The sequence below is a fragment of the Nothoprocta perdicaria genome, unplaced genomic scaffold (genome assembly GCF_003342845.1).
Source record: "Nothoprocta perdicaria isolate Ctin4 unplaced genomic scaffold, notPer1 scaffold_84, whole genome shotgun sequence".
Classification (NCBI taxonomy): Eukaryota; Metazoa; Chordata; class Aves; order Tinamiformes; family Tinamidae; genus Nothoprocta; species Nothoprocta perdicaria.
In genome coordinates, this window is record NW_020456132.1 from 2514347 (window position 1) to 2528600 (window position 14254).

A 14254-nucleotide genomic window follows, 5' to 3' on the forward strand; every position below is an offset into this window, starting at 1 on the left:
AAAGCAYCAGTGCAACCCTGGCTTGGGAAGCAATGTCTGAACTGCAGCCAAGGAATGTGAGCTGAGTGGAAGAAGGGAGCTTGCTATAAGGAGACCTGGTATCCACGGTACAAGAGCACTCCTCCCATGGCTGTGCAACAAGAAGTGCGGTTAAGCTACTGAGAAGTTCACTGGTACAACTTCCACCACCCTTTTCATAAAAAGCTGCTTAAGTTGGTCATGTTCCCCTAATATGTTTAACAGGCCAAGCAGAGATCAGCTGTTTATAGACCAAACAGCTTGAAGCAACCCAAAGCATTAGTTTTGTCCCCCTAGAAACATAGGGGAAAAGAGGGAAGAAGCACCGGGAAACACTAGCACTTGGGGTCATCTYTCCTTCTAGGAATGCAAAGGGGCAGAACACCAAGTTCATCTCTTGCCCAATAAGGTAACWATTTTTTGAAGCCACTAGACAGGGCTGCAACTTGAAAATGCCCCGCACACCAAGCTCTCTAGAGGAGGTAACTTCCTTTTGGAATAACCCCAAATTAAGTTACACCTTAAGGCTCCACCTGGGGGAGCCCRGGAAAGAGCCTGAAAGCGGCAGCACTTGAGGGAGCTGCCAAGCATCTGCCAGCAACTGTTACTCCAGCGCGGCAGCAAAGCATCCTGTCAGGCCTCCAGGCAATGGCTGCACAGCTGCATAGGGCATCATCAAACATTCCTCACAGGAGAAAAGTCCAGCTCTCCCTCAACTGATAGCCAGCTCAGGAACAGTGTTAGTATTTGAATGATATGGAATCAGAGGGGAAAAAAAGTGTTATTTTTATATAATTAACAAATAAAGCCAGTGGAGGAGTGAGAATTGATTGATTTGCAGAGGGAAAGCACACCCATTAGAAGCTCAGCCACTCTCATAACAGCAGCATCCAAACACATCTAAGCAGACAACTTCATTTTTAAAAAAGGGAAAATCTTCATTCCAGGCTACTTTAAAGCAGGGGCTATTGCACATAGTGARGATGCAGAGGAAACCTGCTGGACTTCACCAGCCACACTTCTCCATCATAAAGGACAAGGATCCTTAAGAGCCTTAAGAGTTCACCCCAGTAAGGTGAAATTTCTTTTGGAAATATTTTCTTGGTTAAGCATTCTTACGCAGACATCCAAAGCCTCTAACCACAAAGAGACATCAAAGCACCAATGCATWTTCAGCAGCACCACGTTATTTCACCAGAAACATAATTTGGATCTTAACACAGATCTGTCAGTATGGGAAGACAAACTTTGGTGCAGGATATTAGTGCAACACAAATGGGACATCTAGTTATACTAAGGGACAAAAGAAAGGGGTGCAAGCAACCGAGAAGAGGACCTTCCTCCTAAATTCCACAGAGTCCATCACGATCCTTGATTTTTAGAAAAAAAGGTTCAAAGTACCAAAGCTACTCACCGCCTTTCCTTCACTGTGATGAAGGGATTTGAAGGCAACTTTAAAGCACACTCACACTACAAGCCAATGTAACTGAAGTACAGTTCTTAAACCAGACAGTGTGCAATGAATCCCTGCCAAAAACTTCTAATCGGCTCCATCAGTTCCTCCTTGGACATGCAAGACGTTACTAACATTTGAGAAACCATTAGTGTTCTCCCTTTGCTAACTAATCCAAATTGCATTGAAAGTCATTTCAGTTCCTGAAATTCCTGACTGAAAGTCAGTTCCTCTGAGAACTTACTTAACTACAGGAATATTTTCCACGTTAGTTTTAAGCATCTCAAAAAAAGAGAGCAACAAAATTCCAGAAAATCCCAATTTGCCAGAACAAGGTATTTTCCAGGTATTTTTGATCTCTTCCAAGATCAAAAAGAAAGGGTACAAATAAAGCTCAGGATACACCACACTCCAGAGCTAGAGCATTCACTCACGTGCGTGTCCCATGAGTGCAACTGGGCTGCACTCACAACTAAACTGGCTGCCAAACACTACAGCTAAGCATCCTGGACCCGAGACCTACACACACGCATCTGTACCACATTTTCTGTGCTAGGCAAGTTATTCCTGCTTCCTGTCGCCCTAGAATAGTAATAATAAACATAAATAGATGCAGCTGCATCAGGACAAATGACACAGTCTCCAATACTCGTATCAGGTTTTTCAAACCGAGTTCTGTGATTGTTACTGAACCCAGAGCTTCCTCGGAAAAAAAAAAAAAAAATCTTTGAAATGCTTTGAAATTTCAAGTTTTCTTTGAAATAAAGAAAAAGGAAAAAAAATCATGATTTACTTGCAAGTAATTTCTGAGAAACAGAAGAACAAAACCAAAACACACAAGTCCCAAAGCCATCAGTGCATGTCTCAAAAGAGATAACTAGAAGTCAACTAGAGTCATATTTTCAATCTTTTTCTGGTTCAACCAGAAGTCATATTTTTAAGTTATTTTTAACACCTTCTAAAACTAAAAGGCAACTCAAYCCCTCAAAGATGACAAGAACAGTGATAAAGAAATAAAACCGAAACACCAAAAGGGAACACCACGGACAACCAAGTGCACGGAGGAGAGCAAGGAGCCAAGGTGGGGGCGAGGAGAGGCGGGCGGCCGTGGGCGAAGGGGGCGAGCGAGCGGCCCGCTCGGCTCTGCGAGCCTCCACCGAGGCCTCTGGCCTCACCCAGCGCGGGCACACAGCCCCAGCGCTGCCCAGCCACGAGGCTGGGTTACAAGTGACGCGCCGGAACGCTGCTCCTGAGGGCCAGCACAGCAGCTCCTGCAAGCACGCGGGAAGAAAAGGCAGCGGGAATAAATTAATCCCGCTTTATAGCGGGGAAGGAACAGATTGTTCAGGTCCCCCCACAGATGAGGGAAATCCCTTGTTCGGTGTCTGAACAGAGAAGTCTATTTAATTACAGTAAATCCTATTAAACTGATCTTCCTTATAAAGGCTGAAGTGACCAGCTCCAGAAGGCTACAGACTAATGAATTCAAAGTTTAATTAGGACACACTGTTAGCTAACTATAATCTATTAATTAGCATTCTCCATTTTTACCGCTCGTTGCAATAACACCCTTTTACTTTTAAATCGCACCCTTCTTTTTTTGGACCAAAGTTATACAATCCCACCAGTGTGGTAGTAATTATAGTGATTGCCTAGAGAACAGCAGCYTGGAAATATCTGTTAATGTTTAATTAGGGAATAAAGGAAAGACAGGAAAAACACTGGGAAAGAGGAACCAGTGTTCTCCAACTTATACATATTCAGTAACCTGCCTTCCATTCCAAGTGATGCATTCACCATACTTTTCTCGCAAGTTTTCCACAGTATCCTCAAATATTGAAAATTATGTTTTAAATGTTTTGTCACCTTCTGCATTGCCCTCAGTATGAAAATGCAACTTTAGGACCAAACGAATTACAATATTTAGCTGCAACTGAAATACGTACAACAGGAGATGGTTTCAAGAGCAGATGATACCTTACGTTTCATTCGAACACAGTGCCAGCTTAATGGGAATGATTTTGCACTGGATCTTTTTTGTCACAGCAAGACATACTAGAATGAAGACTAAAATGTCGCACAAGCCCCATGCCATCAAGCTACCAGAAAACAAGAACATGGCTATGAAGCAGCATTAAGTTCACTAAATTATTTCATATTACCTCAGAAAAAGCAAATTGTTTGCTGCATCTAGTTCTTACAGAATAGACTGTTGGCAGTGCCAAAATGGCAGCAATCCAAATTAATCTACTCTTTAAACTATAGGTCACCTGAAAGGATAACACATCAAGTACTACAACTACTTTTTCTTCGAGTGTTYTCTCTCTCCTCTCCATCTTCCACAGCAAAGTCAAAAATAAACCACTGCCTGAACTTGGAAGTAAATCCACAGAGCTTCAAGAACACGACCACCTGGGAATTATGGAAACCATTTCTTTAAATTTTCTTGGATATTTTAAAAACTCAAAAGCAAAATTAGTTTTACTATGGTGAAAGAAGACTTAAAATTAAGGAAATGTCAGGAATGAGCCACYGGGCCCATGTTCCACATGGAAAGGGTGGTAGGTGTGAGAACAGGAGAAAACAGAGCTTTCCAACTCATTTAYGGCCTAAAGACAACTAAACAAACAGGAGAGAACACTAAGTCAATGATGAGTCATTATTTCAGAAGCAGCGGGAAAGGAGGGCTAGGTCAGAAAACTTGAGGGAGCAAAAAGCTCTTTTTTAAATGGGACAAGATGAAAAACAGACATAGATGCCCAAGACGGTCACACTCCTGCCTTTTCTCTAGCTAGCCAGACCATCTATAAACAACTGTAAGGTGCTTTATGACACTCCTATAACAAGATGGGCACAGCTAATAACAAAAGACTAGATAAGCGGGTATTAAAGAGCATTACTTAAGCGTAGGCACATTTATAACCATCTGCGAGACCCCCAGGTCTGGAAGTGTTAAGTAGAGCTCTAAAATCACACCACTGCAACACAAACTTTGTTTCCCTGGCCACCAGTCAGCATCCAGCAACAATACAGTTGTGTTTAGGGTCAGCAGTTGGTACATTCACAGCTCAGAAAAYGCTTCAAGTGGGAACACTATATGAGCGGGATAAAATACTTCCCAAGGGGAATACAGGGGGTWAGTATTGGTTCTAGACATGGCATAAGAATGATCACGAGTGGTGATCACCCTCAGGGGTGACTTGTAGTTCTGACAACAAACGTTTAGGCACAACGTTTCTCCTTCACACCAGTTGTGGGGAAAAGCACTAATATATTTGCCTGCAAGAGCGAGGCGCACGTTTGTTAAATTCATTTAATCCYGCTATTGCCCGCATTTATACACGAACACAACTGTGACATTAGGAGACAAACCTGGTTTTCTTCCTGCAAAACTCGGTACTGCTCCTTCCAAACAGTGATCTTGGAAGCCTCATCTTTCCTCAGGGCTCTCTCCTTTTTGAGCTCRGGGCTCCAGAAGGTCTTGATGCTATTCATCGACGAGCTCAGCTTGCTTTCCTTCACCTCCACGTCCTTGCGGAGCAGGTCGTTTTCCCGCAGCACTTCTTTGAGCTGCGTCTGCAGATCCATGATGGTGTTGTCCCTGGCCTGGCGCAGCGAGTGGGGCACCGTGGAGGCCATGCTCACCGGAGGCAGGTGGTGCTCCCCGAACGCAATGGTATCGCTGGCCACTCCGCTGCTGGCGATGTTGGGGCTGCTTCCCATCGCGGTCATCCTCACGCCGTAAGGCAGCCGCCCCCCAGACCGCCCCAAGGTCATGGTGCTTTTGGGGGTGTCCGCCCCTACGTTCTCGTGGTCGCTCAGGTACATGGGGCCGGACGTGGCGTAGGCAGCGTTTAAAGACTGGATRTTCTCCATGGAGAGGGTTTTGCCGCCGCCGGCGCCGCCGGCGCTCCCGGAGCCGCCCCCGGTGCTGTTGGTGCGGCGGTGGCCCAGGCGCGGCGAGCGCGGCAGGCGCGGCGAGCGCCCCGGGCTCTGGCCGCTCGCCTCCGCCTTGCCCACYGAGCGGGCGCTCCCGTACATGGTGGCGCCGGGGCCGCCCGCCGCTCCCGCGCGCGGAGAACGGCCGCGGGGCAAATCCCGAGGAGGTCCCGCGCGGCTCTACGTCAGGTTAAGGCCAGTCACGACTTGTAACACATCCACGCGTGCATCTTTGAAGTCACGTGCTCGTGATGCTCGGCACCATATCTGTATCAAGAGAGACGACACATTCAGYACCTCGTTTAGCACAAATATTTTGTTCCATTCCATTTGTTACATTCCACTACTGTTACATTTCTTCCGCACACTTTCAACATCCTCTTAAGGAAAAAAGATTTTAAAAATCCATTATTTGAAACCTAATATTTGAAATCAGAAAGGGACTTTCTTCCTATTTTTTCCATTACTATATTATCACAGTAAAGAGATAACACCCCCCATACAGTATTCATCAATTTTTAAGTCAAAAATTTTTATTTTTTAGTCAGGCACCAAGTTCTACAAAAGCAATCTAATTTTCCTATTAGATATAGCCCTTATAGGGCCCTTATATAGACATAACAAGCCCTTATCCTTTATCTGCTGCTTTTCTGAGCCAGAGGAGCAATCAAAACCAGAAGTCTATTCAATGGTTTGTGTAAGTACTGGTTGCTTCTGTAGGCCCTTAAGTTTCTAAACTCTGTCACTGTGAAAATAATCTGTCAAATGCAAACTCAGTATTTGGTGAAATAATTCTGACAGTCACTCAGCCAARTCTCCAACATAACTCTGAAATCTGCAACCAACCTGAGTAAAGGCCTATACACTTTTTGTTTATGGCCTTGGATCAGTTCCATCCTGCACTCCAAGAGCAGGGACCTCTTCAAAAAGCAGCAGCTCCACACAAGCAGAGCAACATGCTGTGGTTCCCTCCACTTGCTCCACATGCACTACTCTGGCGAAACATGCAATAAAATCCCTTATATTTCTATACTGACACTACATAAATAGTGTCCAAAGAGCAACATTACGCATATMCCAGCCCATGTTCTTTGGTACCACTTTTTGTCCAACCTATTTCCAGATATCAGGAATCATCCAAGTTTTCTAGGCCTATGAACGAGGGCATGCCTGCCAGACAACAACTAGGCAAGCAGATGAAAATTAGATTTAAAAAGAGGAGTACACTTAGAAAAAAAATTGCAAAACTGGTGGTTGTGAGACCAAAAATGATACTTAAAATGATAAAATACAATCATAAAAAAATAAGTCACATATAGAAAGTTTCTTTTATTTTACCCACACATCCTCATGCAAACCAGTGGAGAAATAACCTCTATAACAAAATCTACCATGTTTTGGCAGGCTGACTTCAATGATCAAGACACTGTGMCCCAGATCTGGGAGACAACATTCACTTTTTCCRAACAGAAAGAGCTATTTCAGACTAATCTCGGTATTTGAGACACCCACGTGCTAATAATGCTGCTGTGATACCAGTCGAGCACTTAAAATAAGTGACATRAGTTTTCTTAAGGAGGATGTAACACATTCTACGGGAGTTTGCATTCACGGCAAATTAACCCAAACCAAAAGCACTTAATTCATTTACTAGAAACTCAAAACATTAAATCCTTGCAAATTCTTATTCTCTTAACAGCTGACAGAGTAGTTATGTTGCATCCTGTACACCTTAATTAAAGCATYCTCTCCCAAAACACAGAAAATAGTGTTTTTAATACTGTTAACAGTAATGTTAACAGTATTTTTAATACTGTTTTAATATTGTCACTTTTTAATAAGCCAATCACTGCAAAAAGGAAAAAAATCTMCTTAGCCCCACAAAACTGCTTTCTCTGTGCTTTAGCTAGCATTTTGTCAACCTATTAATAGCTTTTCAAAGAGAGAAAGTGATTAATGTCCGTGACAGAAAAGTAACTTCCCACACAGCTGAAAGCAGCTGGTAGCACAGTCTGCTGTACAGTAGTGATGTGCCAACRTGCCATAAAATCAGACGCATTTTCTTCCACCTTAAGCCAAAGTAACAGTTACATACTAATTCGAATCAAGTTCTGTTTTGCAGGTCCMGTTCCTTCCACTACTCTAGAAAAATCAAGTTATTCAGAGTACAGACACCAGCTGCTAGGGTGAGGGGACTAGTTAAAACATAACTACAGTTACAGAAAGGATCCTAAGACCAGACACATGCAAAACTTGACTCTCCATGTACTCCAGCATCAAATCCATACCTTACACTACTCACTTTCCAAAAAGTCAATAGTTGCTTGAAACAAATACACACACCTGGTTTTGGAAACTGGAAAACAAAACAAAAAACACAGTATTTTTCTTGGAGGCTTAGCAATGAGGACTTCCATTAGACAGTTTTTAGACTTTACAATTGTGAAGATTATTAACTAAATACACTTTCCTCCCCATGCGGCCTTTATGTGTTTTCAGTGGTACAGAGATGTGCCACAGCTCAGCCCAGTGAGTGGTCTGTCACAAAATATATCAGCTTCCTTGCTTTGTTTCCTCCCTAGTACCATTTATCAGCCATGTCATTTTATTGTTATTAGGAAGCCAGTAGCAAAAGTAGATATCAAGACAATTCATAATAGCAAAAAACATCCCTCATCCTGCAAGCAGGAAGGTCAAAGAAGTGACAGAAATGCCTCTTCTCAGTCACACTACCAAGTGAGCAGCAGAGCAGCCCTTATGAGGGACTCCTCATATACATTTACTAGGCTATAAGTGAAAAGCACAGAGCCACTCAAGCTAGTGCTAACCAAGTTTACCCCTCAAAGCGGCCTGAACACTTCCACATCTCTGGGATCTAGATCACGTCAGGCATGGGCTTCTGTGCAAACATAAACTTCCAAAGAGCATCGTGCCTGCAAGCTAAATAAAAACCATCTCAAAAGATTAATCTCAGCCAAGGTAAAAACTTCATGTAGAAGCTTAGAATTTGGCATAACAGTTTTACAAGTATGGAGATACGTGATAAATGTGCTGGAGATTTAGTTGAAAATGCTCTGTCAGATATTCTAGAAAAGCTTGAGAGACATAAAGGTTATCAGAAGCATAAAAAAAAAAAAATGAGTTGCACAATATTGAGGAGAGATTAAAAAAGAAACACACTGATATGTTCACATTTTCTATTGGGAAGTGATAAGGTACCAATATATCTTTCCAACAGATTGAAGTGACAGGCAAGAAAAACATATTTAAGAAAAAAAGTCACAGGTAGCTGTCTAAAAATACTCAGAGATGAACATCATGAACTGTGAGAGCATGTTTCCAGTTTCACAATAAATGTTTAAATGGACTAAGGAGCAATATAAGGCAACCAAAATCTGTGCTGTAACAGCCTTGTCACAGTAAGTGAACAGTAATGGAGAATTCTGCCTCTTTCAATACTGCAAAGTGGGTACTATCCCAAGAAGAACAGCAATATCTAGAACCATCAATATATCCATAAAAATGTATACTCAAAGCAGCAAGAAAGCTGCCAACTTCTTGGAGGCTGCCAGGCTGAAGCAGTAGTCAAATGCAGCTGTAAGAGCGTTAGGAAGGGACTAATCAACTAACCCCTACTAACCTTGCCCCTAACTAACCTAGGAATAGTGCTAACTAACCTAGGAAGGGGCAAGAGCACTATTCCCTCCTGGAAGGTGAGGAAAAKGACAAGACCAGTAAAGCTGAATTGGAGAAGAATGTCTTTGTGTTTTCTCCCCCACACACTTACTTTCCAAGTATTCAGTAGATTTCAATTAAGTTAGCTCTTCCCAGCATTTCCAGCACACCACAAGCATAAGAAATTCTTCATCAATTTCAAGGCAGAGCTCTCGACAGAAGGAGACGTGTTTATCAACGCTGTCATGCTCAGCCCTGGCTTCCAGTATTTATGTGAAGCAACAGCTCCGAGGGCAAACGCCCTCGGAAAACCAGGCGGCGGGAACGCGACGTTCCGGCCGCCTCTGGAGAAGGGCTCTGGGATAGCGACACGTGAAGCCTCCCCTACTCCTCCCACTCCAGAGGGTAGAGTGGCACCACTGCAGCTACATCTGAGTTAGTCAGCAAGCCAAATGCAGAGAAACACACTGCAGGAGCATAGGCAGATCTCCATTTACAGTTGTAAAAGAAAAAAAAATTAAGGAGAATTTTAGCAGCCTTCAGAAAGTAACATTTTCTCCTTATTTCTCTGCAGCTTCAGTTCATGAGTGACATAAGTCAAAAAAGAAAACAAACACAAACAAACAAAAACACATTTGCAGAGCCAACTATGGAGCAGCAGGAGCGTCCCAGAGCCGGGAATCCGGCAGTGTGACCGCAGCCTCGGCCGGAGGGCCCATCTGGCAGGGCAGTAACCCTGTCAGTGCAACGGCGGCCGCGCACTCGGCTCCCCGCGCGCTGCTGAACTTGCCTGCTTCCCTGGGGCACTGAGCCCTGTTTGCACAAGGACCGCTCTGAATTTCAGCTCTGCAAGAGCAACAAGAGGCAGCCCTGGCAAGGGCRGCGTTCAGCAGCCAACAGAGCACAGCAGACACACTGAACTTCATTAGCAAACGGTAACAATCCTTCCTATTTTCGTGCTGTAATGGTTAATCAAGGAGAACTATGTTATAGAAAGGAACTCAGGCTCCAGAAGAAAGGGAAAGAAAGGGGTGAATTTGTGAAGAGAAAACGTTGCAGTAAAAATTGCCTGACATACCCTATTTGAGGGGCAGACAAAGGGCATGATGAGAGAACAGACAAGATTCCCAACTACTYACAGGTGCACGAGCCGAAACAAAGACAGAAGCCGTGAGATGCAGTGACTCGCTGGTGACATGGGGAGCTACAAGAGCTAGAGATGCTGCGTGTCTTTACGTAAAGAACGTGCACGTTCATCTTCGTACTGTATTACAGATTTCGTGTCTGACTTGKGTAGGAAGGTAAAAGCAGCTCATTACTTCTTTTGTTACAAGTGACTATAACACAAAAATGGATAGTAAAAAGTTTACAAGCCAACCAGTGCTGACAACAAGGCACTGAATCCGTGGCCTACGGGCTGTTGATCAAAATATTCTTATCCTCATGGCCTTGACAGCAAGGCTGCTAAGCAGGCAAAACAAAAATTGAGGCAGAAAAAGAGACAGAAATAGTAACTTTGCATACTATGATTGATTCTCATTCCTAGATACTCAGTGTAAGAACTGATGCCAAAGCACCAATGTGTTTGATGCTTTTCAAACATTTATCTTTTTAAAAGTTCACCTCCTTGAACATCTGCCAAACTYACCAAGAGCAGCAGTTCTGTCTCACTGACAGCAGAGCTGTCATCTGACACATTTCTCTTCCCTTTCTTAAACACAAGGAGACCCCAGAAAAAGAAATCTCTCAAAAATCGCTGAGAATCTTTAGGTGACTTGAACAGACTGAGAACCATACTTTTAATAAGGCAAAAATCCATGAACTCCGACCCTAACATCTGAAGGAAAACAAAGAAACAAACAAAAGCAGCCATTTGTCAGAGACAGTTTTTAATCTGAAGAGACTTTCCTGTTATATACTTGGAAAGTTGGAGGGTTAGCACAAACGGCATGCACGAACCTGGAAACAGACCCATTATACAGGTCTGTGTTTCTTCAAAAAAAGAAAAAAAAAAAAAAAACCCCACACAGATCTGCTTCCCATTCCTCTATTCCTAGAAAACAGTACAGTTTGAATACACCACCTCTGGATATCAGACACTACAACTACCTATTGGCTTCCTGGTTAATTTTAATCACCCTTAAGCGGACTTTTTCTTTCACCACATCTACTTATTCCACAGTGAGCACACAAATTAAAAGGTACAATGTGCTCTGTTCCGTGGCAACTTTTTTGAAGGTGCAGTTTCAACTCATGTTAGTTTCTTACAATTCCTGTAGTGTTATCAGCATAAAATTATATTTTCACCACCACTCCATTCCTTCATATCATCTTTCCCTCCCATCAAAGAAGGTGACAAAGAATGCTTATTTTAAAAACACAAGCATTTTAGCTAAATCTTTCCTTTATTCTTTGTTACAGACCACTTGCTCATAGGGTTTTTGTTTTGAGGACTCTGCAGATTAGCTGCAGCTAGAGGCAGAACACAAGGAAGGTGTCACAGTTATTTCTAAAGGTCTCAGTATTCCTCAAAGGCAGTTCTGTTCACAGCAGGCTAGGGGTTATCCTGGTCACTAAATTTAGGTGCCACAGCAACATCTTTCCCTTTGTGAGGCTGGATTTTTTTTCTGTCCTCCTCAGGAGAGTGAAGCACTTTTTTTTTTTTTTAAGAAAACCTAGAACTTGCATTTTAAGGCTTTCCAGGTTTGTCGGCAGCCTTGGGCACTGCTCAGGCACTTGTTCTCTGCTATAGCTTCAAGTCTCTTGCTCCCAGCAGGAAAATCACTACAGGATGGACTGCCTGTAGCGCAATTTTACCATGGACTCACCCAACTCCAGATGCTTGTTTGGGCTGCCAGGATGGGACCTAGTGACCCCCATGGTCCTTCCAAGTCCTATGTTTTCAACCCTGACACAGGTAAGCAAACTGGGACTCGTGCTGGGCAGCAAATTGGAGCTGACTACAAGAGTGTCATGTAAACTACAGCCAAAACAAGTAACAAAATTTGACATTTATTTTTCTTTTTAAATTATCTCAAAACACAAAAAGCAGCAGCAGTCAGAACACACACACATGAACTTACTAGTGATGAATTAGCTCCAACTAAAATAACCCTTGCCCTTCTAATCACATGGAAGATTAAGGACTTGTAGACATGATTTTTCTGTCAGCCTAATGCTAAAAAATTGAAAGGCCGATTATCAGTTTTTAGATTACGCAGCCAGCGGATACCGGGTGCCCGCAAGGCTGCGTCTCTTTGCCCAGGCAACACGTAACCAACTTCCCACAACAGTAGCGAAGATGCAAAGAAACCCAATGCTAAAACYAACCAAAATAGCTCAAAAGCACCAAGAAGCACCAACGAACCCACACAGACAACGAGCCCCAGCTCAGCACAGGTAACACCACTAGGTCCATTCGCAGAATTCTCCTCCAAGCCTTGTCCTGATGACAGCCACGCTGTGTGTCCCACGTAGTCACAACCTGCACACTAGGAAACACCACTGTTCTGAGCAGCCTTGGATCTCCCTGTCTCCCATGGCCATCCGCTGAGATGCAGCGGCCCAGGGAACCCTGCAGGGTTTAAGCCTTAGCTTAACCACCAGCAGCAACACAGACACACTGGTCACTGTTTAAATGCAGCAGCCAATTGGATTCCCAAATACACCCATGCAGGGCTGAGCACCCTGCACGCCAGACCTATGTAAGCCAGGCCTTTCACACCTACCTATAGCTGTCAAGCAGCTCAGCCGAGGAGCCTCTCATACCCGGAGAYGCTTTTGCAGGAATATCCTTGCAAAGCAACTGCCTGGAGATAGAGGGATGGGGGCACAGGGCACAAAGGGCAGGGCTGCATCCCAGCACACGAAACAAGCAGACAGCACCCGGAGCTGACACGCAGGCTGCAACAGCACTGTGAAACATCCTCTCATGATCCAGAACTGACAGCCAACAAAAAGGTGCTGGATGTGCAAATGCCAAACCTTGGGGTTTTCATCATTTTTTTTTTTTTTTGTTGGTGGTGGTGGTGGCCATTGGCTTTGTTTCTGTGCATGTGTGTCAATCAAGCTGTTAACCAGATGTTAGACATGAGAAATTATGTGAAGAGAATCAAATGGGAGCTTATGACAGGATCAAAGAGACAATGCTAGCACTTGTGAGAGATACCACGCCTTAATCAAGCCCAGAGAACCCAAATCCAAACTGAAGAAAACCTRTTAACATCCTTATATTCATGTGATGAGAGCTAAAATGTTTTCTTGGATGACTGGGTAATGGCAAAGTTACATCCAATAYCATGATAAACTGATGTTCTACCCACCAGCTCCCAAACTTTCTCTAGTTGCAGCTTGATGGAATCTGCCAACTCCAGATTTCTGGAATACATAGTAAAGTAATAAACCCAACTATTGAGGGAACTACTACTCCATACTAAAGCTCTGAACCAGCCATGCTTCTAAAACTAAACCATACTCAGTACAGCTGTCTCACCTTGTTATCTAATTATTAGCCAGGCAGTCTGGCTATTGACAAAACTCAATTACTGAGTTTTAACCCAATAAAGTCAACATGGCTTATACTGGCGTGGGCAGGGGGGGGKTATTTTTTCGCCTGTTAATCTTGCTCGCTGGGGCTGCAGACGGATCCGTGAGCCCGACGCGGGGCACGCGCCCCAGCTCGGGCAGGCGCTGGTGTGTGGGGCTGCAGGCTGGGGCAGCGCCGGCGGGGACGGGGGTCAGCCCCGCTGGATGCTGCTGCTGGCCACACGGCAGCCCTGGGGAGCAGAGGGGGTTACGGCCTCRGGCACCCTGCGCTAACTGGCCATTGTTTGAGCATCCCAGCTCTGCGGGGGCTTTTTTTCCCCCCTTCTCTCTCTTTCCGTTACAACCTGTTGGATTTAACATATTACTTGGTTATAACCCCCTGATGTACATCAAACGCCCCCCAAATAAGTTTGGATGGAGCATGAGACACACGTTGGCTCTGGGCCCAGTCCTGCTCCTGCCAGTAGCTCCTATTCCGTGGCCTCCTGCCCTGGAGCTCTCCGCAGGTCGGCCTCCCGCGGAGCCCTGAGGGTCCCTGTGGGAAACTGCCCCCGGCTGCGCCCGCACCCAGCGCGCCTCGCCCTGTTGCCACGGAGGGGTATCCCGGGCGCTGGACTCGCCACG

The 14254-nt window shown here is 44.4% G+C and overlaps 1 protein-coding gene across 1 annotated transcript in view; it reads right to left on the minus strand.

Moving 5' to 3' along the window:
• ERC1 (ELKS/RAB6-interacting/CAST family member 1) overlaps window positions 1-10248 on the minus strand; it is a 267410-nt gene extending 257162 nt beyond the window's left edge. Inside the window, exons 1-2 of the mRNA XM_026052172.1 lie at window positions 10225-10248; window positions 4844-5677 (exon numbers count right to left, since the gene is read on the minus strand). Of these exons, the coding sequence (XP_025907957.1) occupies window positions 4844-5512 (669 nt within the window). The 5' untranslated portion in view covers window positions 5513-5677; window positions 10225-10248. The remainder of the gene's footprint in view (window positions 1-4843; window positions 5678-10224) is intronic.
• Window positions 10249-14254: the final 4006 nt, after the last annotated feature.